This window comes from Saccopteryx bilineata, chromosome 7, assembly GCF_036850765.1.
Source record: "Saccopteryx bilineata isolate mSacBil1 chromosome 7, mSacBil1_pri_phased_curated, whole genome shotgun sequence".
In the NCBI taxonomy this organism is placed as follows: Eukaryota; Metazoa; Chordata; class Mammalia; order Chiroptera; family Emballonuridae; genus Saccopteryx; species Saccopteryx bilineata.
The window spans coordinates 71,405,706-71,432,316 of record NC_089496.1 but is presented as its reverse complement, the minus strand read 5'-3'; the positions used below and the strand labels follow the sequence as shown (position 1 = coordinate 71,432,316).

The 26,611-nt window shown below is 39.2% G+C and overlaps 1 protein-coding gene across 6 annotated transcripts in view; it reads right to left on the bottom strand.

The window, feature by feature from the left end:
* The window catches only part of SCAPER (S-phase cyclin A associated protein in the ER), a 312,812-nt gene that overhangs the window by 237,120 nt on the left and 49,081 nt on the right, over positions 1-26,611 (bottom strand). For 5 of the 6 annotated variants that reach the window (XM_066239323.1, XM_066239324.1, XM_066239326.1 and 2 more), the window contains 2 exons: positions 23,919-24,079; positions 2,797-3,053 (listed from right to left, as the gene is read on the bottom strand). In XM_066239323.1, coding sequence (XP_066095420.1) covers positions 2,797-3,053; positions 23,919-24,079 — 418 coding nt within the window. Of the gene's footprint in view, positions 1-2,796; positions 3,054-3,929; positions 4,035-23,918; positions 24,080-26,611 lie in introns of those variants that run through there. The other variant, XM_066239327.1, reaches the window with a different exon arrangement.

Genomic DNA, 26,611 nt, shown 5'->3' with positions numbered 1-26,611 from the left:
CCAGAGCCATTTTTTAGTTCCTGAGGCAGAGGCCATAAAGCCATCCTCAGCGCCAGGGCCAACTCATTCTAATGAGCCATGGCTGCAGGACGGGAGGAGAAAGAGAGAGAAAGAAAGAGGAGGGAGAGGGAGAGGGGTGAAGAAGCAGATGGGCACTTCTCCTGTATCCTGGCCAGAAATTGAACCCAGGACATCCACACACTGGGCTGATGCTCTACCACTAAGCAAACTGGCCAGGGCCATAAAAAGTAATTTATTCATCAATTTTACCTAACATTAGAAACTTTCTTCAAGTTACACCTAACAAATATCAACTGATTATTCCCTATGCATCTAGAACTCTGCTCCAGATTGTGGGAAATTAAAACACAACATAAGATACTACCCAAAAGGAGCTTCCAATATCACATGGGCATAAGACATGTACATCAACGAGTTACATGGAACATCATGAACAGTGTAGTATTAAGAGCCATTATCATCATTAAGAAGGAAAACATGGAAGTTGAGTATAATTTCCAATAAAAGTAAATGTCCTACAGGTAAAAGGAGATTATTTTTAAAAGCAGATGTTATTTTAGACTAAGAAATATCACAACATTTTTCCTTAGCCCCTATATCATATCAAAGAACACTTCTTATATTTCATTAGTTATTTACATAAATTATACTCATTGAACATGACTCTTTATGCAAACAAATATCTAAATATGCATTCCTTCATCAAATAAGTAAAATTCAAATGGACCAACAAAATCCTGAAACTATTCCTTTTAAAAAATTACATTACATATTCGCAGATTCCTCTCCATCTGAATTGCAGAAAGTAAAAGTAGAACTGAAAATAATCCTTATTTTCCTCACCATTTTTAGTAACAGTGCAGATGAACTAGGACACCACTTTAACCAAGTAATCAAAGTTAATGACAAACGTGGACACTGATAATATACACCTCTAAAAATGATGCTAAGGATAATCACTGTATTTCTGTCAAAACTATATATATAAGCTAGGCGATATAAAGTACAGCATAGAGAATATAGTCAGTAATATTGTAATAACTGTGTGGGTCAGATGGGTACTAGATTTACTGGGGTCCCTTCACAAGGTATATAAAAGCGTAATCACTATATTGTATACCTGAAAATAATATAATACTGTATGTTAATTGTAATTGAAAATTCTTAAAAATTTTTTCAAACTGCAAAGCTAAATTGAATAATGAACAAACCAAGTAAAAGATATTCTACAGAAAAACTGCCATGTATTCTTTAAAATATTATCATAAAATACAGATTGTTCTTGGTGAAAATATTAAAGAAACAAAGCCAAATATAATGTGTGATTCTAGAATGGATCCTAAGTGGGGGGGGGGGGGGGGGCAGGGAATTCTATGAAGAAATTATTGGAACAACTGAAAAATTTTGAGTATTAACTATAAGTTATGTAATAATAATAAATGTGTCAAATTCCCTCAATTTTGTAGTTACAATGTGGTTGTCTAAAAGTTTCCTTTTTCTTCAGACACTTTTGGAAGTGAATGAACATTACTCTCACCTGTTTAGCATACAATCTATTTGTGTGAGATGCAAATATAAATTGAAAAAAATGTGGCAGGGCCCTGGCCAGTTGGCTAAGTGGTAAAGCATAGGCCTGGCGTGCGGGAGTCCCGGGTTTGATTCCCCGCCAGGGCACACAGGAGAAGCGACCATCTGCTTCTCCACCCCTCCCCCTCTCCTTCCTCTCTGTCTCTCTCTTCCCCTCCCACAGCCGAGGCTCCACTGGAGCAGAGTTTGCCTGGGCCCTGAGGATGGCTCTGTGGCCTCTGCCTCAGGCGCTAGAATGGCTCTGATTGAGGCAGAGCGATGCCCCAGATGGGTGGAGCATCGCCCCCTGGTGGGCGTGCCGGGTGGATTCCGTTTGGGCGCATGCGGGAGTCTGTCTGACTGCCTCCCTGTTTCCAACTTAAGCAAAATACAAAAAAAAAAAAAAAAAAGTGGCAAAATGTTAATCTATGAATCTAGGTAAAAGGTATAGGAGGGTTCACTGTCCTATTCTTGCAACTCTTCTGTAGATTTACAATTTTTCACAATAAAAAGTTAAAAATGAGCCAGACCAAGCAGTGGCACAATGGATAGAGCATCGGACTGGGATGCAGAAGGACCCAGGTTCGAGACCCCAAGGTCGCCAGCTTGAGCGCAGGCTCATCTGGCTTGAGCAAAAAAAAAAGCTCATCAGCTTGGACCCAAGGTCGCTGGCTCAAGCAAGGGGTTACTCGGTCTGCTGAAGGCCCGCGGTCAAGGCACATATGAGAAAGCAATCAATGAAAAACTAAGGAGTCCCAATGAAAAACTGATGATTGATGCTTCTCATCTCTCTCCGTTCCTGTCTGTCCCTATCTATCCTTCTCTCTGACTCTCTCTCCATCCCTGTAAAAAAAAAAAAAAAAAAAAAAAAAGTTAAAAATGAAAGAGAAATGTGTACATTCTAGCATACAGGTACTCCTTTGGGTGGGACATCTTTTTTTTTTTTAATTTTATTTATTCATTTTAGAGAGGAGAGAGAAAGGGAGAGAGAGAGACAGAGAGGGAGAGAGAGAGGAGAGAGAGACAGAGAGAGAAGGGGGGAGGGGCAGGAAGCATCAACTCCCATATGTGCCTTGACCAGGCAAGCCCAGGGTTTCCAACCGGCGACCTCAGCATTTCCAGGTCGACGCTTTATCCACTGTGCCACCACAGGTCAGGCTCATACAGGTACTCCTTATAAAAATTCAGAGAAAGGATTTTCAGAACTACCTGAGTTCTCTCAGCAAGAGGATGGTCACAAGAGTGGAACGAGTCTTTGGGCCGAGCTTCTACAGCATTAGAGGGTCCATCTCCAACAGATTCACCTTTCTGTATGCTTTCATCTGGTAAAAAACATACATTTTCTTTATCACTGTCATCTTTTGACCTTAATGCCTGTGGTGAAGCTTTTGGCACCATAGCTGTTGATCGTGAACGAACAGGTCTTCCTCTCTGAACAGTCTCCCATCCTTCAGCATCCTTCCGTTCTGTGCAATTGAGAAGAAAATAATAAAGACTCATTGGGATGTTCAAAATTTTCAAAAGCCTGTAAAATATAAGTATTTCCAATCTAATTCCCATTTTATACAACTAATATACAAACATGACACTAATTATTATGCAAAATGTATTGTGTGTGTATACACACACAGAGAGACTCTCTAATCCCTATAACTACACTGTGGGGTAGGTTAGGGGTTAATCCTACCCCACAAACAGTTTTTTTATTATCCCTATTTTATAAACAACAAAACTGAGATTTAGATTGAGACTGATGTAAGGCCACATGGTCAGAATAATAAACATTTACACAGTATGTAGTGTATACTATGTGCTAGCACTCTAAGGGCTTTGCATATAACACCTTTTTTTTTTTTTTTTTTTTTTGGTATTTTTCTGAAGTTGGAAATGGGGAGGCAGTCAGACAGACTCCCGCATGCGCCCAACCAGGATCCACCTGGCACACCCACCAGGGGTGATGCTCTGCCCATCTGGGGCGTTGCTCTGCCGCAATCAGAGCCATTTTAGCGCCTGAGGCAGAGGCCATGGAGCCATCCTCAGTGCCCGGGCCAACTTTTTGCTCCAATGGAGCCTTGGCTGCGGGAGGGGAAGAGAGAGAGACAGAGAGAAAGGAGAGGGGAGGGGTGGAGAAGCAGATGGGTGCTTCTCCTGTGTGCCCTGGCTAGGAATCAAACCCAGGACTCCTGCATGCCAGGCTGACGCTCTACCACTGAGCCAACCGGCCAGGGCTTATAATAACACTTTTAATCTTCACAACCACCCTATGAAGATTATCATCCCTATTGCATCAATAAGGAAACTGAGACAAAAAGAGGTTCAGTAATTTGCCCAAGGTCACATACTTAGTAAATTCTTCAAGATGCAAGTCCAGTCAAATTGGTTCTGGTCTCCATGTCCCAATGGTTAAGTTAAAGCTGTCTCTCCACCTTCCAGAAGCCAAACACAGGCCTAGCTCTAAAGTCCAAGTTCTTTCCTCTATCCCACTACTAACAACATACCTTGACTTGGGGGAAAAAATATATTTCAATGATAATAAGATTACAGAATGTTAACTGAAGTATCATATCCAATATTTCACTACATATACAAGGAAATAGAGGGTCTATATCCAGAGTCACAGAACAAAATACACTAAAATAAATATGAATCTTCCAGTAAAATGTTTCAAAATGTCACAACCTGCAATATAGATGTATACACCTAGCCACAATTTTTAAATTTTACAGGCTATTTTTTAAAATCTCATTTTAACCCTTTGAGTAATATGAACATTCATTTACATCCTCATGCCTCCTGACCATCCAGAGTACAACTATACAAAAATTTTTATTTTAAAAATGTGTAAGGCAACATTAAAAAAGGCAAATGTATGTTCTTCTTGTTTTCATAAATTGGTTATCAAACATGATTTTAAGTTAATAAAACTGGAACTAATTTCATTTTTTGAAAAAAAACCTCACTCCTGGGGGTCAGCAAGCATGAAAAAAACTTACTACTCAAATGGTTAATACCTGCTGGCTAGGTGGAACCAATATTAGTCATACAATATATATTTATATTCCAGGTACTGTGGTAAGTTTTAAGACTACATTCTATGATTTCATGATTTAATAAGAGATTGATTTAGTTCATAGAATCATAAAGTTTAATATTTAAAGAGACCACAATGGGCCCTGGCCGGTTGGCTCAATGGTAGAGCACTGGTCTGGTATGTGGATGTCCTGGGTTTGATTCCTGGTCAGGGCACACAGGAGAAGCGTCCCTCTGCTTCTCTACCCCTCCCCTTCACATCTCTCTCTTTTTTCTCCCCTCCTGCAGCCAAGGCTCAATTAGAGCAAGCTGGCCCTGGCGCTGAGGATGGCTCCATGGCCTCCGCCTCAGGCAGTAAAATATGGCTCCAGTTGCAATGGAGCAAGGGCCCCGGATGCGCAGAGCATCACCCCTTAGTGGGCTTGCCGGGTGGATCCCAATCCAGGTGCATGCAGGAGTCTGTCTCTGCCTCCTCTTCTCTAAAATAAGAAAATAAAAAAGTTCACAATGTTTATTTGGGTCAACTCTTCTCCATTTTAAAATGTGGAACCTGGTGCAAAAAAAGATTAAGTGGCTTATTCAAGATCACATTACAAAATTTCAGACTAAGAAGACACCAGGCCTGCAAAAAACGCAAAGAAATGACAACTTGCCTGATTTTTTTTTTTTTTTTTTTTTTACAGAAACAGAGAGAGAGTCAGAGTGAGAGATAGACAGGGACAAACAGACAGGAACGGAGAGATGAGAAGCATCAATCATTAGTTTTTCATTGCACACTGTGACACCTTAGTTGTTCATTGATTGCTTTCTCATATGTGCCTTGACCACGGGCCCTCAGCAGACTGAGTAACCCCTTGCTGGAGCCAGCGACCTTGGGTCCAAGCTGGTGAGCTTTAGCTCAAACCAGATGAGCCCGCACTCAAGCTGGCGACCTCGGGGTCTCGAACCTGGGTCCTCAGCATCCCAGTCTGACGCTCTATCCCCTGTGCCACTGCCTGGTCAGGCTGATTTTTAAATTAATAAGTGAAAATACAATCAATCTACTTTATCTCCTAAACATTTTTCAAGTCAGTTCCTTTGAAATAAATCTATTATTACTTCGATAAGTAATCGTACTCTCCAAAAATCAATAGGAAGACTACCAGTTCTGGCCAAGATGGCATAGCCCCCATCCTCCTTCTTACAACTAAGAACCCTGGACAGAACACACAAAATAAATACAGCAAGATTTCACGAGACAAAACGAAGTAGGTGGGCTGCCTAGGGACTGAGGCAGGAAAGCAACACAGGAAGTTCTCTGAGCTCCCACCTGCTTCCAAAAAGGACACTGCAAAAGCCTCCAAACCAGAAGGACCAACAGACATAGACAAAATAGGCATCAGCAAAACCTGGGTGACCTAACAGGAGAGAAAATCCTTTCGGCAATATTCGCTCTATTCCAGTCAAACATCCATGTAAACTCACTGTCCTCAATTTGAATAGGGGTAAGCGGGAAGCTGAACTTCCACTGCCCATCTAGCAGAAAAACATGGTCATCCAATTCCCCACCAAAGGAGTTTCAGCAAAGTCAAATGGTGAGCTTAGCCTCCTGCTACAATGGGCATTAACAAAACTAAACAAGGCAGCAGGAACTGAAGCCCTCCACACTCCTCTCCCCTCCACCCTCAGACTCAGTGCGACCTAGTGGGTTCTAACACCCACACCCACAAAGCAACAATGACTGAATGAGCAGTGTTGAGCCAGAACTGGTAGACATGGATCCTCCCTACCCCCAGTGTCAGCAGAGTCCAATGCTAAGCACAGTCTCTACCTCCATTCAGCAGAGACAGAGCATAAAATAATCAATATTCTGTCCTTCCCCTCCCCCAGTGTCCACAGGTCCCTGTTGATAGCTGAGCTCCTGTCCTCACAAGTATCGATAAGGCAGAACTAAGTGATGGGAGGTAGACTTACTGGGCATTTGGATCCTACTTCCCTTTCTGTCACTAGAGTTCAGGAGGGAGCTAAGATTCCACCACCCCACCACCACCACCACAGCAACAAGACGGTGTGAGTCAGTCCACCCTTCACTTTGCCCCTCCCTGGTGTCAGTGGGGCCCAGAGGAAGCTGAGTTTACACCACCAGAAGGTACCAAGGAGGTGGTAAAAGTTGGTGCCTCAGATTTTCTGGAAAGTGGTCACAGGGACCAAGCACAGTGTCTTAAGGACCTGTGGGCCAAGCACAAAGGGGGTACATTGTGTCACCAAAGTCCCTCTGAGAGGTGAATATAGGACTAAAAACGTATTTGAAGAAAGAATGGCTGTAAACTTCCCAAACTTACTGAAAGACATAAAACTACAGATTCAAGAAACTAATAAATCCTAGGAAACCCATGTTAAGACACAAAAATCTTTTAGGAAACACAAAAGAAGTATCTTTTGAATCTATGGCTAGACACTGAGTCCTAAGATTTGACACCAAAAGCATGATCCATAGAGACCTCATGGATCTCATCAAGATTGACAATTTTTTATCTGCAGAAGGTTCTGTGAAGAGAATGAGAAAGCAAACAACTGATAGAAAATATCCCACTAAGGACTACAGTCTAGAATATATAGACAATATTATTATAAACTATCCAAGTTGAAAATGGATAAAAAGACATGACCAAACATTACACTGAAGAGTATATACGTGTGGCAAATAAGCACACCAAAGAAATTCAACATTATTAGCCATTAGAAAAATGCAAATAAAAACCACAATGAGCCCTGGCTGGATAGTTCAGTTCGAGCATTGTCAGAAGCACAGAGGTTGCTGGTTTGATCCCCGGTCAGGGCACATAAAGGAACAGATCAACGTAAATAAATAAAAATATCTTAACACTCATGATCTCTTGTCATTTTGTTATTATTATTGTTATTGATTTTTTGAGAGAGAGGAAAGTGGAAGAGAGGGGGTAAAGAGGGAGAGAGACAGATTTGTTGTTCTACTTATTTACTCATTCACTGGTTGATTCTTGAACTGTATGTGCCCTGACTGGGGATTGAATCCTCAGCTTTGGCATATTGGGAAGACACTTTAACCAACTTAGCAACCCAGCCAGGGCTTATCTCTTGTCTTTTTGAAAACAGCCATTCTAACAGGTATGAGGTGATATTGTAGTTTTGATTTGCATTTCCCCCTTGATTAGTGATTTGAACACCTTTTCATGCACCTGTGGCTATTTGAATATCTTCTTTGAAAAAATCTCTATTCAGTTTCTCTACCTATTTTTTAATCAAATTGTTTGTTTTTTGCTATCAAGTTATAAGAGTTCTTTATATATTTTTGGATATTAACCCCTAAGGAGATACATGATTTACAAATATTTTCTCCCATTTTGTAGGTAACCTTTTCATTCTGTTGATTAGTTTCCTTTGCTGTGCAGAAGTTTTTTAGTTTAATGTAACCCTGTTGTTTGTTTTTGCTTTTGTTGCCTTTGCTTTTAATGTCAAATATAAAAAATCATTGCCAAGACATTTCTTTCTGAGGCCATGAAAATGTTCTATAATTAACTGTGGTTATGGTTGTACATACACGTGAATACACTAAAAAGAGCTGAACTGTATACTTTAAATGGGTGAACTGTATGTATATGAAGTATATCTCAACAAAGACTGGTGGTAAAAAGTTAATGATAAAATAAGCAGATTTATGAAGCTTATTTCTGAAAAACTAAAAATCTACATTACTGTGAAAACTACATTTTTTTCTGAGTATCACAATTCACTAATAGGAAGAAACTTTATTTCAAGGAAGTAAATATAAAATACTCATTCTCATAACATCCTATAAAAACACAATGACTACATTAAATTTTATATCTATATTAGCCCTGGCTGGTTGGCTCAGTGGTAGAGCGTCGGCCTGGCGTGCAAGAGTCCCGGGTTCAATTCCCAGCCAGAGCACACAGGAGAAGCGCCTATCTGTTTCTCAACCCCTCCCCCTCTCCTTCCTCTCTGTCTCTCTCTTCCCTTCCCGCAGCCAAGGCTTCACTGGAGCAAAGTTGGCCCGGGCACTGAGGATGGCTCTGTGGCCTCTGCCTCAGGCACTAGAATGGCTCTGGTTGCAACAGAGCGATGCCCCAGATGGGCAGAGCATTGCCCCCTGGTGGGCGTGCCAGGTGGATCCCGGTCGCACGCATGCGGGAGTCTGACTGTCTCCCTGTTTCCAACTTCAGAAAAATACAAAAAAACCCCAAACATTTTATATATTATATTTTAAAATAAAGATTATACAGAAACTGTAGTATTTTACTTCAAACATCTGGACTTTGAAATCTCTAATGAGAGGTATATTTAAATTTGTTTTCAGTTTTAAAAAATATTTTATTCTGAGGACTGTAGAACAAACACTATAGAGAAAATAGTATGAATCCCACAGTCCAATCATCCAGCTTCAATAGTTATCAGCATACTCTTATTTCATGTATTTATCCTTCCCTGTTGGTTTTTTCTGAAATGTTTCAAATCTTAAACTGCATATCATTTCTCCTGTAAATAATCAGTCTGTCTTCAACAGAAAAAAAAATTTTAGATATAACAATATTACTACAATAAACAATAAAGTTAATAATAATACATTAAATTATATACTATCCAGTCTGTGTTCAATTTTCATGTTTCACTTGTTTAAAACTTTGTATATAATAATGTTTTTAAGTTTCTGTATTATACTTTAAATATATATATATAAAAATTACAAAATCAGACTTATAAAACCCATACATACCAAAAGAAAAAGAACTAAATTATGAAATTGAGTTTAATGAAAGATTTTACTTTCCAGTTAATTTCAGTGGCTCACCCTTAGGAGCACTATGATTAATAACTTTAACTTTTTAAAGAAAAGAAAAACACCCCTCTTTGAAACCTTTCTTATAGAAAGGGTATTTTCTAAATTTGGATCTAATCCATTAACCAAGAAGATGGCCAACACAAACATTATCATGTAATAAAAAAATTAAAATAATTGAAGCAAGTCAGGGACTGAGTATATCAAAATAGAAACTATATAATAGGCCTCTAGACACCAAGACTTAGTTAAGGGCAAATTACATTTTAATGAATCTTCAGTAAAAACTATATTGAAAACTTATTCCCACAAAGAAGAAAGTTTGTTGAGAACAGCAAATCATGCAATTAAACTGTTAGCAAGCCAAGAAGTACACAAAACTAAAACCTGTATTTCATATCAGTTTTTACAATCCAAAACTTGCACAATTTAAAAAAAATTTACAAATATCACTAATAATGTATCACTAGGATTCAAGTCAATACAACCAAAATTTGAAGAGCACTGAAATAATCCCAACCTGACTGTGATTTGTTGTCATTTTATTTATTGCTGTACTTATTTCACTAATATTTTGTTTAAGATCTTTATATCAATGTTCAAGACAAACGGTATTTTATTGTAATATCCTTATGAGGTTATTTTTATTTTATTTGTTGATTTTAGAGAGAAAGAAAAACATCAACCTGTTTCTGTATTTGCCCTGACTGGAAATCAAACCCACAACCTTTGCATTCTGGGATAATGCTCTAACCCAGTGGTCCCCAACCTTTTTTGGGCCATGGACCGGTTTAATGTCAGAAAATATTTTCACGGACCGGCCTTTAGGGTGGGACAGATAAATGCACAAAATAAAATTATGCGACCAGCGTAAAAACTGTGGTATTTTTAAATATAATTGTTGAACTTATATTTATTGGGCTAAGTTAAAGGAGGAACGAGCATGTCCTCATTATTCAAGCTGTATTTAAATTTGTTATTCTGACAACGTTTCATGTCTGACATCAGTATGTACTATGATAGGTTCAGGCTCGCTACCAATCATGAACCTACGACAATAAAAATAAACATGAATCCACTGTGTTCTCATATGCAACTTTGTTAGAAGCGTCCTCTTAACATCACACCAACAACAACGTAACATGAGTAACATCCTCTCTGCCTCCAAACACTTTCCAGTCGCTATGGTAACGTTTAAACATGCCTTAAAAATAAGATACAACACAAAAACAAATATAAAGTGCATGAAAAATATAACTCACGGAAATGGCGCCGTGAGAAGCGCGTCCGACAGCTCTCCCCTAAATCACAACAAATTTATCAACTAGAAACAGAAAAATTTATCCTCGGAGCATTCCGGAGTTCCACACAAACTGAAAGCAAAAGGACTGTTATCACTTGAATCTGAGAGACGAGGGTGTGGAGGAAGCTACCACAGCGACGCCAGGGAGTGCGCCTGCGTGCTATCAATAAGACTACCCTCAGATGCCGATAAGAAAGAGGAAATCGAATATTATGGATACAAAAGAAAGAGAGGTAACACAAATAGATGTGGAAAAATCTATGGAGAAAAGACTTAACATATTGGAAGCCTTGGAGCTAAATGACAGAGGATTTAAAATAGAAATGTTAAAAATACTCAGAGATATACAAGAAAACACAGAAAGGCAATATAGGGAGATCAGAAAACAACTCAATGAACACAAAGAATATATTACCAAGGAAATTGAAACTATAAAAACAAATCAAACAGAAATGAAAAACTCAATTCACGAGCTGAAAAACGAGGTAACAAGCTTAGCTAACAGAACAGCCCAGATTGAAGATAGGATTAGTGAAATAGAAGACAAACAACTTGAGGCACAACAGAGAGAAGAAGAAAGAGACTCAAAAATAATAAAAAATGAGAAAGCCCTACAGGAATTGTCTGACTCCATCAGAAAGAATAACATAAGAATAATAGGTATATCAGAGGGAGAAGAGAAAGAAAATGGAATGGAGAATATACTCAAACAAATAATAGACGAGAACTTCCCAAGCCTGTGGAAGGAACTAAAGCCTCAAATTCAAGAAGCAAACAGAACACCAAGTTTTCTTAACCCCAACAAACCCACTCCAAGGCACATCATAATAAAGATGACACAAACCAATGACAAAGAAAAAATTCTCAAGGCAGCCAGGGAAAAGAAGAGTACAACATATAAAGGAAGGCCTATTAGATTATCATCAGATTTCTCAGCAGAAACTCTACAAGCTAGAAGAGAGTGGACCCCAATATTTAAAGCCCTGAAAGAGAGGAACTTTCAGCCAAGAATACTATACCCATCAAAGCTATCCTTCAAGTATGAAGGAGATATAAAAACATTCACAAATACAGAAAAGATGAGAGAATTTATCAACAGAAAGCCCCCACTCCAGGAAATACTAAGGGGGGTTTTCCAACCAGATTCAAAGAACAAAAGAAAACAACACCACAAGTAACAGCTCCACCAAGAACACAATAAAACCAAACTTAAACTGTGACAACAAAGGAAAAAAAGGGGGGAGAGGATGGAGATTAACAGTAGCAAAGGACGATGAAGTGCAGAAATACTTATAAGATAGGGTACTACAATGAATATGGTAGGTACCCTTTTCATTACTTAATGGTAACCACCCTTAAAAAAACCACCACAAAAACACTTGACTTAAAAAAGGTAGCAACAGAGGAAAGAAGTATGGAACACAAACAAACAAAAACAAATGATAGAAAAACAAAAGAGAAGAATCAAACTAGATACAAAACTAACAGAAAGCAATTTATAAAATGGCAGTAGGGAACCCACAAGTATCAATAATTACACTAAATGTAAATGGATTAAACTTACCAATAAAAAGACACAGAGTAGCAGAATGGATTAAAAAAGAAAATCCAACTATATGCTGCCTACAAGAAACACATCTAAGCAACAAGGATAAAAACAAATTCAAAGTGAAAGGCTGGAAAACAATACTCCAAGCAAACAACACCCAAAAAAAAGCAGGTGTAGCAATACTCATATCTAATAATGCTGACTACAAGACAGAAAAAGTACTCAGAGACAAAAATGGTCATTTCATAATGATTAAGGGGAAGTTGAATCAAGAAGACATAACAATCCTTAATATATATGCACCAAACCAAGGAGCACCAAAATATATAAGACAGCTACTTATTGACCTTAAAACAAAAACTAACAAAAATACAATCATACTTGGAGACCTCAATACACCGCTGACGGCTCTAGATCGGTCATCCAAACAGAGAATCAATAAAGATATAGTGGCCTTAAACGAAATACTAGAACACCTGGATATGATAGACATCTACAGGACACTTCATCCCAAAGCGACAGAGTATACATTTTTCTCTAGTGTACATGGAACATTCTCAAGAATTGACCATATGTTGGGCCACAAAGACAATATCAGCAAATTTAGAAAAATTGAAATTGTACCAAGCATATTTTCTGATCATAAAGCCTTGAAACTAGAATTCAACTGCAAAAAAGAGGGGGAAAAACCCACAAAAATGTGGAAACTAAACAACATACTTCTAAAAAATGAATGGGTCAAAGAAGAAATAAGTGCAGAAATCAAAAGATATATACAGACAAATGAAAGTGAAAATACGACATATCAGAATCTCTGGGACGCAGCAAAAGCAGAAATAAGAGGAAAGTTCATATCACTTCAGGCCTATATGAACAAACAAGAGAAAGCCGAAGTAAACCACTTAACTTCACACCTTAAGGAACTAGAAAAAGAAGAACAAAGACAACCCAAAACCAGCCGAAGAAAGGAGATAATAAAAATCAGAGCAGAAATAAATGAAATAGAGAACAGAAAAACTATAGAAAAAATCAATAAAACAAGGAGCTGGTTCTTTGAAAAGATCAACAAAATTGACAAACCCTTAGCAAGACTCACCAAGGAAAAAAGACACAGGACTCAAATACATAAAATCCAAAATGAAAGAGGAGAGATCACCACAGACATCATAGAAATACAAAGAATTATTGTAGAATACTATGAAAAATTATATGCCACCAAATACAACAATCTAGAAGAAATGGATAAATTCCTAGAACAATACAACCTTCCTAGACTGAGTCATGAAGAAGCAGAAAGCCTAAACAGACCAATCAGCAGGGAGGAAATAGAAAAAACTATTAAAAACCTCCCCAAAAATAAAAGTCCAGGCCCAGACGGTTATACTAGTGAATTCTATCAAACATTCAAAGAAGACTTGGTTCCTATTCTACTCAAAGTCTTCCAAAAAATTGAAGAAGAAGCAATACTTCCAAAGACATTTTATGAAGCCAACATAACCCTCATACCAAAACCTGGCAAGGATGGCACAAAGAAAGAAAACTACAGACCAATATCTCTAATGAATACAGATGCTAAAATACTAAACAAAATACTGGCAAACCGAATACAACAACATATTAAAAAAATAATACATCATGATCAAGTGGGATTCATCCCAGAATCTCAAGGATGGTTCAACATACGCAAAACGGTTAATGTAATACACCATATCAACAAAACAAAGAACAAAAACCACATGATCTTATCAATAGATGCAGAAAAGGCTTTTGATAAAATACAACACAATTTTATGTTTAAGACTCTCAACAAAATGGGTATAGAAGGAAAATATCTCAATATGATAAAGGCCATATATGATAAACCATCAGCCAACATCCTATTAAACGGCATAAAACTGAGGACTTTCTATCTTAAATCAGGAACAAGACAGGGTTGTCCACTCTCTCCACTCTTATTCAACGTGGTGCTAGAAGTTCTGGCCAGAGCAATCAGACAAGACAAAGAAATAAAAGGCATCCATATCGGAAAAGAAGAAGTAAAGCTATCACTTTTTGCTGATGATATGATCCTATACATCGAAAACCCGAAGGACTCCACAAAAAGATTATTAGAAACAATAAACCAATACAGTAAGGTCGCAGGATACAAAATTAACATACAAAAGTCCATAGCCTTTCTATATGCCAACAATGAAATATTAGAAAACGAACTCAAAAAAATAATCCCCTTCACGATTGCAACAAAAAAAATAAAATACCTAGGAATAAACATAACAAAGAACGTAAAGGACCTATATAATGAAAATTACAAAGCATTGTTAAGGGAAATCGAAAAAGATACAATGAGATGGAAAAATATTCCTTGTTCCTGGATAGGAAGAATAAATATAATCAAAATGGCCATATCACCCAAAGCAATATACAAATTTAATGCAATTCCCATCAAAATCCCTATGAGATTTTTTAAAGAAATGGAACAAAAAATCATCAGATTTATATGGAACTATAAAAAACCCCGAATAGCCAAAACAATCCTAAGGAAAAAGAATGAAGCTGGGGGCATTACAATACCTGACTTTAAACTATATTATAGGGCCACGATAATCAAAACAGCATGGTATTGGCAAAAAAATAGACACTCAGACCAATGGAACAGAATAGAAAGCCCAGAAATAAAACCACATATATATGGTCAAATAATCTTTGATAAAGGGGCCAACAACACACAATGGAGAAAAGAAAGCCTCTTCAACAAATGGTGTTGGGAAAACTGGAAAGCCACATGCAAAAGAATGAAACTCGACTACAGCCTGTCCCCGTGTACTAAAATTAATTCAAAATGGATCAAAGACCTAAATATAAGACCTGAAACAATAAAGTACATAGAAGAAGACATAGGTACTAAAATCATGGACCTGGGTTTTAAAGAACATTTTATGAACTTGACTCCAATGGCAAGAGAAGTGAAGGCAAAGATAAATGAATGGGACTACATCAGAATTAAAAGTTTTTGCTCAGCAAGAGAAACTGATATCAAAATAAACAGACAGCCAACTATATGGGAACTGATATTTTCAAACGACAGCTCAGATAAGGGCCTAATATCCAAAATTTACAAAGAACTCATAAAACTCAACAACAAACAAACAAACAATCCAATAAAAAAATGGGAAGAGGACATGAACAGACACTTCTCCCAGGAAGAGATACAAATGGCCAACAGATATATGAAAAGATGCTCAGCTTCATTAGTTATTAGAGAAATGCAAATCAAAACTACAATGAGATACCACCTCACTCCTGTTAGATTAGCTATTATCAACAAGACGGGTAATAGCAAATGTTGGAGAGGCTGTGGAGAAAAAGGAACCCTCATTCACTGTTGGTGGGACTGTAAAGTAGTACAACCATTATGGAGGAAAGTATGGTGGTTCCTCAAAAAACTGCAAATAGAACTACCTTATGACCCAGCAATCCCTCTACTGGGTATATACCCCAAAACCTCAGAAACATTGATACGTGAAGACACATGTAGCCCCATGTTCATTGCAGCACTGTTCACAGTGGCCAAGACATGGAAACAACCAAAAAGCCCTTCAATAGAAGACTGGATAAAGAAGATGTGGCACATATACACTATGGAATACTACTCAGCCATAAGAAATGATGACATCAGATCATTTATAGCAAAATGGTGGGATCTTGATAACATTATAAGGAGTGAAATAAGCAAATCAGAAAAAAACAAGAAATACATGATTCCATACATTGGTGGAACATAAAAATGAGACTAAGAGACATGGACAAGAGTGTGGTGGTTACCAAGGGTGGGGGGGGAGGGAGGACATGGGAGGGAGGGAGGGAGAGAGTTAGGGGGAGGGGGAGGGGCACAGAGAACTAGATAGAGGGTGACGGAGGACAATCTGACTTTGGGCGAGGGGTATGCAACATAATTTGATGACAAAATAACCTAGACATGTTTTCTTTGAATATATGTACCCTGATTTATTAATGTCATCCCATTACCATTAATAAAAATTTATTTAAAAAAAAAAAGAAAAAAAGAAAAAAAAAAAAAAAAGAAAAATATAACTCACCATTGTTATGAATATTGTAAGTTAAGGGTTACTTATTATAATGTTTATATAGAATGAGAGGTTACAACCATAACGCTAAATCAGTGGGAGTTCTGAGCTTCTTTCTCTGCAACAAGATGGTCCCATCTAGGGGTAATGGGAGACAATGACACCCGAAGTGTGTTGCTTATGTCCAGTCTATTCTGTAATTTTGTTTTGGTTGCTGTCACTGCAGAAAATCCCGCTTCACACAAATAGGATGTCGGAAATGGCAACAGGGTTTTTAGTGCTTTTGTGGCGATCTCAGGGTATTCTGCCATGACTTTAATCCAGAATACCGGCAGAGTTGTAGTCTCAAACATATTTTTAAGGCCGCCGTCATTTGTGATCTCCAGTAGTTGATCCTCTTCTTGCATAGACATGCTGGATTCACCTGGTTTGTTGACAGATGGATCACGGATTCATTCCTTGGCAATTCGTGGGTCTTTTGTGGTTGGGAAGAGTTTAAAAAAGTTCAAACTCTTTTAAAAGCAAATACAGGTGATCGCGTACCAGCTGGGACAATGAAGGCTTGGGCTCAGTCTCTTCCAAAGTCCCCACAAATGTTTGAAACATGTCAAATATACCCCTGTTCACGCGTCATCCTCACAAATCCAGTTAGGCTTTAAATGCAGCTACTTTATCTGCCAACTTGAAGACAGTTGTCATTTTCCCCTGAAGTGACCGATTGAGTTCACTGAGGAGGTTAAATATGTCGCACAAGTAAGCGAGTTTTGCGACCCCATTCCTTGTCACTGAAATGTGCTGCTAGCGGTGACTTTTTTTCTGAGAGAAATCTCTGCAGCAGCTCTCGTAATTCAAACACTCTGGCCAGGGATCTCCCTCGGGATAACCATCTTATTTCTCTGTATAAGAGAAGGTGTCTGTGCTCTGCGTTCATTTCCTCACAAAGCTGCTCGAACAGGCGCAAGTGAAGGGCGTATGCTTTGATGTGGTTAATAACTTTAACGACATCATTCAATACACTGTTAAGTTCTGGTGGTATATTTCGGCTAGCCAGCATTTCCCTGTGAATGACACAATGCGTAGACTCGCATTCAGGTGTAACCTCCTTAATCCGAGTAGTTAAACCAGACATCCTTCCGGTCATGGCAGCAGCTCCATCTGTGCATATGCCGACACAAAAAGACCATTTTCAGTTTTCCTGATATATAGTCATCCAGCGATTTAAATAGTTCTGAGGCTGTGGTTTTGGTTGGCAATGATAATGCACATAACATATCCTCATGCACATTCTCTTGATAAAGATAACGCACGTAAACAAGTAGCATTGCCTTGTTGTCAGTATCTGTAGATTCATCAACCTGGAGAGCATACCACAGTGATTTATTAATCCTTTCCAACAATTGTGATTCAATGTCCTCTGCTATTTCCTCAATGCGTCGTGTGACGGTGGTAGCCGAAAGAGGCATCTGTGCTATCTTTTTAACCACAGCCTCTCCTAGAAGTTCCCGACAAATGTCTTTAGTGGCTGGAAGGATCAATTCTTCACCAATGGTGAATGGCTTCTTAGCCTTAGCAATACGATTAGCCACCAAGTATGATGCTCTCAGTGCACTCGCATTTATTGATGTAGTGACCACCAGTAATTATTTCTGTCCTTGTTCATGCTTTATTTTCTTTCAAAATACTCAGAAGGCTTGTCTTTTAAAGTAGGATGCTTGGTCTCCAAGTGGCCAAGCAGTTTTGATGGCTTCATTGCCTCATTACTTAGCCAGTCACCAAATATTATGCAGAGCGGCCTTGGTGCGCGAGAATCACCAGTTGCGATAAATCCATACTTCAAGTAGGACTCCTGGTATTGTCTGTTAAATGAAGGCTTCTTTTTCTTCGAGGTCGTAGGTTCTTCTTCTGTCTCCTCACTGGCCCTTTTCCACTTCGCAAAAAAAACCTTCAATGGAATTTTGTTTTTCACTCATTTTGCTAGTTTATGGGTTTAATTTTAGCGGCAACGTATCACATGACCGAGACAAGTGTCAAGAGTGAGTCTTGGCCCTGGCCGGTTGGCTCAGTGGTAGAGCGTCGGCCTGGCGTGCGGAAGTCCCCGGTTCAATTCCCGGCCAGGGCACACAGGAGAGGCGCCCATCTGCTTCTCCACCCCTCCCCCTCTCCTTCTTCTCTGTCTCTCTCTTCCCCTCCCACAGCCGAAGCTCCATTGGAGCAAAAGATGGCCCTGGCGCTGGGGATGGCTCCTTGGCCTCTGCCCCAGGTGCTAGAGTGGCTCTGGTCGCGACAGAGCGACGCCCCGGATGGGCAGAGCATGCCGGGTGGATCCCGGTCGGGTGTATGCGGGAGTCTGACTGCCTCCCCGTTTCCAGCTTCAGAAAAAAAAAAAAAAAAGAGTGAGTCTTAGACAGATGTAATAGAGGGAATCTGGTCATTTTTTAAAAATAAAACATCGTTCAGAGTCAAATATAAATAAAACGGAAATAATGTAACTTATTTATTCGTTCTCTGCGGACCGGTACCAAATGGCCCATGGACCGGTACTGGTCCATGGCCTGGGGGTTGGGGACCACTGTTCTAACCAATCGAGCTATCCGTCAGGACTATCCTTGTTAGGGTTTGATATTAAGGTTTTGCTGCTATTAGAAAACAAACTCCACTTTTTATTCCCAGGAAGCATTTAATAAGATGGTATTTTCCCTTAAATGTTTGAAAGAATTCACAGGAAAAGTCTTCATTACCTGGAATTTTACTTGGGAACGAATGTTTAAGTATAGATTCACATTTTCTAATTCTTGCCATGCAAGTTTTGTTACATTGTATTTTTCAAAGAATTTGACAATTTCTTCTAAATTTCTATATTTACTGTATAGTATTGTTCATAATATCTCCCTACTATCTTTTTAATTCTTGTAGGATCTCTACAAATGCCCCCATTTCATTCTTGGCATTACACCTGTCTTTTCTTTTTCTTCATTAATATTGCTAGAAGTCTATTAATTTTATTAGTCTAATTGAAGAACAACCTTTTGGTTTTGTTGATTTTCTCTATCCTCACCTATATATTTTCCTTCCATGTTCCTTGTTCTATTCTAACTTCTTGTGATAGACAAAGTGTGGATTTAAGTTTTCTTCTCTTCTAATATGTGCAATTGAGGCTAGAAATTTTCCTCAAAGCATAGCTTTACCTTAATCACATAAGATTTTTTTTTTTTAATCTTTTTTTTTCCTTTTTTTCTTTATTCATTTTTAAAGAGGAGAGAGAGAGGGAGAGAGAGAGAGAGAAGGCAGGAGGAGCTGGAAGCATCAACTCCCATATGTGCCTTGACCAGGCAAGCCCAGGGTTTTGAACCGGCGACCTCAGCATTTCCAGGTCGATGCGTTATCCACTGCGCCACCACAGGTCAGGCAATCACATAAGATTTTTAAATGTTCATTTTAATTAGATTTTCATTTTCAAAGTTTCATTGCAGTTTCTTCTGACTCATGGATTATTCAGAAATATATTCTAAAATTCCAAAAATTTGAAAATTATATGGTTATCTTTTTGTAACTGGTTTCTAACTTAATTCCACTATGTTCAGAAGAGACAGAATGGGTTCAATCATCTGAAATTCGTTGAAACCTGTGTAATGACTCAGCATGTGTCAGTTGAACTCCATGTGTGTTTGAATACGTATAGTTACAGTCATAACAAAATAACCTGCATCAAAATTAAACTTTTTTCTTCCAAACACAACTATAAAAGCTAGACAAAATATATAAATGAACTGTTTAAAGCGATTGGAAAGCAAGCAATATAAGCAAGATTTGAGGAATTAAAATCCCTGAGAAAAAGAAAGGACAACAACATGAGATCCACATTCACCCCAGAATTTTCCCTGAAGACATTTGGAATTCACAGTGCAGGTGAAGTGAGCCCTCACAGAAACCAGCAGTCCTGTCTGGCTGAGACAGACACTAGAGTTCAATGAGTCTAAAGCAACTGGGACTTCAGGGGCAAAAATCTTGGAGAGGGGGTGATTGCAGAAAAGTGAGCCAAAATGTCTGCATTCAATCTTCCCTTAAGAACTCTGACAATTGCTAAGCTTTGCATATATAGGGCAAGATTCCAAGGCACCCCACAGAAAGCACAGCTGGGATGCTAATGAGCTAAGCAGATCTTGTAACAACTGGATGGTGCTGAAGAAACAAAAGTTGGAAAACAGGAATGTAGTTGCCCTGGCAAAACCCCAGGTTTTCAGTTGATACCCCAAAAAGAATAAAGACAAAATTAAAATATATCAACTTTAATAAAACCTCAAACCAAACTTTGACAGAATTAAGGAGATCTGCTTGTACTCTTATCTTCTTGCCAAAAAAAAATTATTTTTAGAAGAAGCCTCTATAATTTTTAATATACCATATTAAACATTTAATTAAATATTATGTGGCTTGCTATAAAACAAGATTGAGTAACTGAACCCCACAAAAATGTTTTTAATTAACAAATCTGCAGGTAGTTTAGATTTTTTTATATAGTTTAAAATCTTTATGTTTAGAATTAGTCAGCTGGACTCAGACGATTCTAATTTTGTCGGGAACATCCTAGTCAGAAGCTAGTCGAACATATGCCTTCTCTCCATTAGGTCTGATCAGGGTGTTGACCTTGGCCATGTCAATGTTAGAGCCTGTTTATCTGGTGTTTGTTGGCCCTGACATCCACAATGAACACAAGTGTACTGTTGTCTATCTTCTTCATGGCTGACTCAGTCATCAAGGGGAACTGGATGATGGCATAATGGTCAGGCTTGTTTTTCCTGGGGTCACAGGGTATTAAGCTGCCTTAGGAGCCACAGTGTCTTTGGACGTCGGAAGGTGGGTGACAGGCGGATCTTCTTTTTTTGCGGCTTTGGACACCTTTTAGCACTGTTTTCTTTGCCTTCAAAGCCTTTGCTTTGGCTTAAATATTTTACTTTTTAGACAGAAACTTTTAAAAATAACCATTATTAACATATTCAAGAAAATAGGCCCTGGCTGGTTGGCTCAGTGGTAGAGCGTCGGCCTGGCGTGAGGGGGACCCAGGTTCGATTCCCGGCCAGGGCACATAGGAGAAGCGCCCATTTGCCTCTCCATCCCCCTCCCCTCCTTCCTCTCTGTCTCTCTCTTCCCCTCCCGCAGCCAAGGCTCCATTGGAGCAAAGATGGCCTGGGCACTGGGGATGGCTCCTTGGCCTCTGCCCCAGGCGCTAGAGTGGCTCTGGTCGAGGCAGAGCAATGCCCCGGAGGGGCAGAGCATCGTCCCCTGGTGGGCAGAGCGTTGCCTCTGGTGGGAGTGCCGGGTGGATCCCAGTCGGGCACATGCAGGAGTCTGTCTGACTGTCTCTCCCCGTTTCCAGCTTCAGAAAAATACAAAAAAAATAAAAAGAAAGAAAATATGGATTCAACATACAGAACAGAGAAAAACATCAGTTAAAATCTTCCAGATTAAAGCATTAAAAAAAATAAGGAGGCCCTGGCTGGTTGGCTCAGTGGTAGAGCGTTGGCCTGGCGTGCGGGTGTCCCGGGTTCGATTCCCGGCCAGGGCACACAGGAGAAGCGCCCATTTGCTTCTCCACCCCTCCCCCTCTCCTTCCTCTCTGTCTCTCTCTTCCCCTCCCACAGCCAAGGCTCCATTGGAGCAAAGATGGCCCGGGCGCTGAGGATGGCTCCATGGCATCTGCCTCAGGCGCTAGAGTGGCTCTGGTCGCAACATGGCGACGCCCCGGAGGGGCAGAGCATCGCCCCCTGGTGGGCAGAGCTTCGCCTCTGGTGGGCGTGCCGGGTGGATCCCGGTCAGGCGCATGCGGGAGTCTGTCTGACTGCCTCCCCGTTTCCAGCTTCAGAAAAATACAAAAAAAAAAAAAAAAGGAAAAGAATAACACTATTTGTTAGACATATCAATTATATCAAGTTCATTAATCAGGCTGTTTACATGTTTACAGAGTTTTCTCTACTTGTATTATCAGTTGTTGTTACAGTTATGTTAAAATCTCTAAATATGAGTATAAATTTTTTAATTTTCCAGTTTTTTCAGTTTTTGCTTTATGTTTTAAAGATGTTATTTATACATATTATAAATTTAGATTTTTCTCCCTCTGTTAAAATGACCTTTTAACAATTAAAAAGTATCTTTCTTAAAAATATTTCTTCTCTACTTTGTCTGGTATTAGAACAACACCAGAAAAACAAAACAAAAAAATATATCCATAATGTAAATGTGGCAAAACCTTTGTTACATCCAAAAAAATTTCTTTCTTTTTTTGTGACTGAGACAGAAAGAGAGACAGAGAGAGAAACAGGGACAGACAGACAGAAAGGGAGAAAGATGAGAAGAATCAATTCTTCGTTGCAGCTCCTTAGTTGTTCATTAATTGCTTTCTCATATGTGCCTTGACTGGGCGGCTGCAGCAGAGTGAGTGACCCTTGCTCAAGCCAGCAACCTTTGGGCTCAAGCCAGCGACCATAGGGTCATGTCTATGATCTCACACTCAAGCCAGCAATCCCGTGATCAAGCTGGTGAGCCAGCACTCAAGCCCGTGACCTTGGGGTTTCAATCCTGGGTCCTCCACTTCCCAGTCCAATGCTCTATCCACTGCGCCACTACCTGGTCAAGCCAAAAATAATTTCTTTCTGAACCAAAAAAGCTCCAAAGAGATCTTTCATTGAAGGAAAATTAAAAAAGCAGTATTCTTAAAATGCTCCTAAACTTGTAACACCAATTTATTATTATTTACTATCATTCTAAAATCTAAGCCTCTATAGAGGTATAAAAAAATCCACTCTGAATTTTTATATAAAAACATTTCATGAAGGAAATTCTGATGAGAATAAATGTCAAGTGGGCCCTCAAAATAACAGCCCTTTTATTTATTTATGCCTCTTAATTATTCAGATGGTATATAAAATGATGTGTGAACAAAGAAAAACATAGAATATTATATTAGTACCAAAATAATATTCAAATATTAATGAAACAGTGGCATGTGACTTAAAAGTGTATACTGACGCCTGACCTGTGGTGGTGCAGTGGATCAAGCATCGACCTGGAATGCTGAGGTCGCTGGTTTGAAACCCTGGGCTTGCCTGGTCAAGGCACATATGATGCTTCCTGCTCCTCCCTCCCTCTCTCTCTCTATCTCTATCTCTCTCTCTGTCTCTCTTCTCTAAAATGAATAAATAAAAATAAAAAATAAAAAATAAAAAAAATAAGTGTATACTGCCTAGAGAATGAAGTAGCCTATTTTTTGTTTTAAGTCAAAAGAGTTATAAAGGACCTACCTTATAAATGACTTGATAAAAGAATTCATTCTCCTTAAAGTTTACACAGGGCAAAGCTGAAATTAAAATGATCACCATATGCTTTCATAGTTTTTAAGATTATTTTATAGTTTTAAGTAGGGCAGATTAATATATAAATGATGTGAAAGGATAAGTATATATGGCTATTAGCTCCAATTTCAAAAAAATATGTAAGTATTTCCATATATATCCACATATCTACTACATAAAAAAATGATTCAAAATCACTTGCCATTTTTGCAAGACGTCTTCTGCACTGTCATTGGTGGGCAAGACTGAGCCAGTGCTACATCTGAAGAAGCAGGAGAGCCTGTATGATGAGCCTTAACCTTGTCAGCCCAACTAACACCTGTGGGAGCCAGACGGGGAGTAACCACTGTGCCAGGTGATGCCCTGTGGAGAAAATGGCTGCTGCATTAATAAATCAAATGTAAAAGTTAAATTTTCAATATATGCCCAATAAATTTAAATTAAATAAATTATATTTGTATATGTGTATGTATCCACAATCCAAAGCAACATATTACCACAGCAATTTAAGGCAAATGTATTCATAAATTTCTCTTGACCTAATACTTCATTAATACAGCATAATATTATATGAAAACAAAAATAATACAGAAGCTCTCATTAGTTCAGTTTAAAAGAAAATTTCAGTTAAATTGGGAATCTCAAAAGATATGCACATATACTTCAAACTTTTATTTTCATTTAAAACTCAGACCTCCTAAAAAAAAATAAACGTGCATTATTTGCTGATCTATTGATATAGGCCCAATTAAAAGAGGCTTTGTTGCCTAACCAGGTGGTGGCAAAGTGATAGAGCATCGATCTGGGATGCCGAGGACCCAGGTTCGAAACTCCAAGGTTGCCAGCTTCGCAGGGTTGCCAGCTTGAGCATGGGGTCATAGACATGACCGGATGATTGCTGGCTTGAAGCCCAAGGTCACTGGCCTGAGCCCAAAGTCGCTAGCTTAAGCAAGGGAGAGGTCACTGGCTCAGCTGGAGCCCCGCAGTCAAGGCACATATGAGAAATCAATGAAAAGCTAGAGCGCCGCAATGAAAAGTTGATGCTTTTCATCTCTCTCCCTTTCTGTCTGTATCTGTCTCACTTAAAAAGAAAAAAAAAAAGAGGTTTTTTCATTTATATACATTCCTATGTCCAATACTGGTGTGGGGGGGGTTTGGGGGGGGTTGGTATTTTTCCAAAGTGAGAAGTGGGGCGGGGGGGAAGGCAGTCAAGACAGACACCGCATGCGCCCAATCAGGATCCACCCAGCATGCCCACCAGGGGGCAATGCTCTGCCCATCTGGGGCATTACTCCACTGCAACCAGAGCCATTCTAGCGCCTGAGGCAGAGGCTATGGAGTCCTCCTCAGCACCGGGGCCAACTTTGCTCCAATGGAGCCTTGGCTGCTAAAGGAAAAGAGGGAGAAAGGAAAGGGGGAAGGGTGGAGAAACAGATAGGCACTTCTCCTGTGTGACCAGGCCAACACTCTACTGCTGAGCCAAACGGCCAGGGCCTTCAATTCTGCCTTTCAAACATCTTTCCAGCTTGGTTCTATCTTTTTTTTTTAGTGAGAGAGACAGAGACAGAGGGATACAGAAAGGGACAGGTAGGGACAGACAAGAAGGGAGAGAGAAGACAAGCATCAATTCTTCTTTGCAGCACCTTAGCTGTTCATTGATTGCTTTCTCATACGTGCCTTGACCAGGGGGCTCCAGCTGAGCCAGTGACCCCTTGCTCAAGACAGCGACCTTGGGCTTCAAGCCAGCGAACTTTGGGCTCAAGCTAGCATCCATGGGGTCATATCTATGATCCCATGCTCAAGCCGGCAACCCCACATTTAAGATGGTGAGCCTGCATTCTAGCCAGATGAGCCTACGCTCATGCTGGCAACCTCAGGGTTTCGAACCTGGGTCCTCAGCATCCCAGGCCGATACTATCCACTGCACCACTACCTGGTCAGGCCCAATATTGGTTTCTTTAAAATGCAGTGAGAATTCAGCAACACCTATGAAAAAACCTAAGTGTACAATCCTTAATTTTAATAATACTTCTTAATTTTAATAATATTTTCCCCAATATTTCATAGTTATCCTATGATAACTACCTACCTCATTTAACAGCAAAACTTTATTTTAATAGTCCACCTTAATCAAAGTTTTCCAAAAATGTGTTAAAAACGAAAACAACTTGAACAAGTAAGTTTGGTAACTAACTACATATTCTGAGTAAGCCTTTAAATTCAACCCATAAAAGGAAAAGTGAGTAGATATACTAAAGTTAGCCTCTGAGCCACAATTTTTCAGCATGCTGAAATAAAACAGTATGTATTGATAAAAACAGTGTGATTAATAAAGTGTCAATTAATCTAGTTATATGAAAGATCATTACAAGAACTTTTACCATGTATTAAAGACTTCCAGTGTTGCCTGACCAGTGGTAGCATAGTGGACAAAGCACTGATCTGGAATGCTGAAGTTGCTGGTTGAAAATTCCTGGCTTGCCCAGTCAAGGCACATAAGAGAAGCAACTACTATGAGTTGATGCTTTCTGCTCCTCCCCCCAAGCTCCCTTTGTGTGTGTCTCTCTCTAAAAATCAATAAATAAAATCTTTAAAAAAATTATAACACAATGAAATGTAATAATAACACAAGTATACATGAAGTTCAGTGGTAATAAAAGATGAAAATGACTGTAAGATGATGAGGAAACAATGTTTCACCAAATACAGAATATCAATAAAGAGAAAGTAACTATGTAAAAAACTACATAGAAGTTCTGGAGTTGAAAAGTACAATAGGCCCTGGCCAGTGGCTCAGTAGATAGAGTATCGGCCCAGCATACGGACATCCCAGATTTGATTCCTGGTCAGGGCACACTGGAGAAGCAACCATCTGCTTCTCTCTGCCTCTCTCTC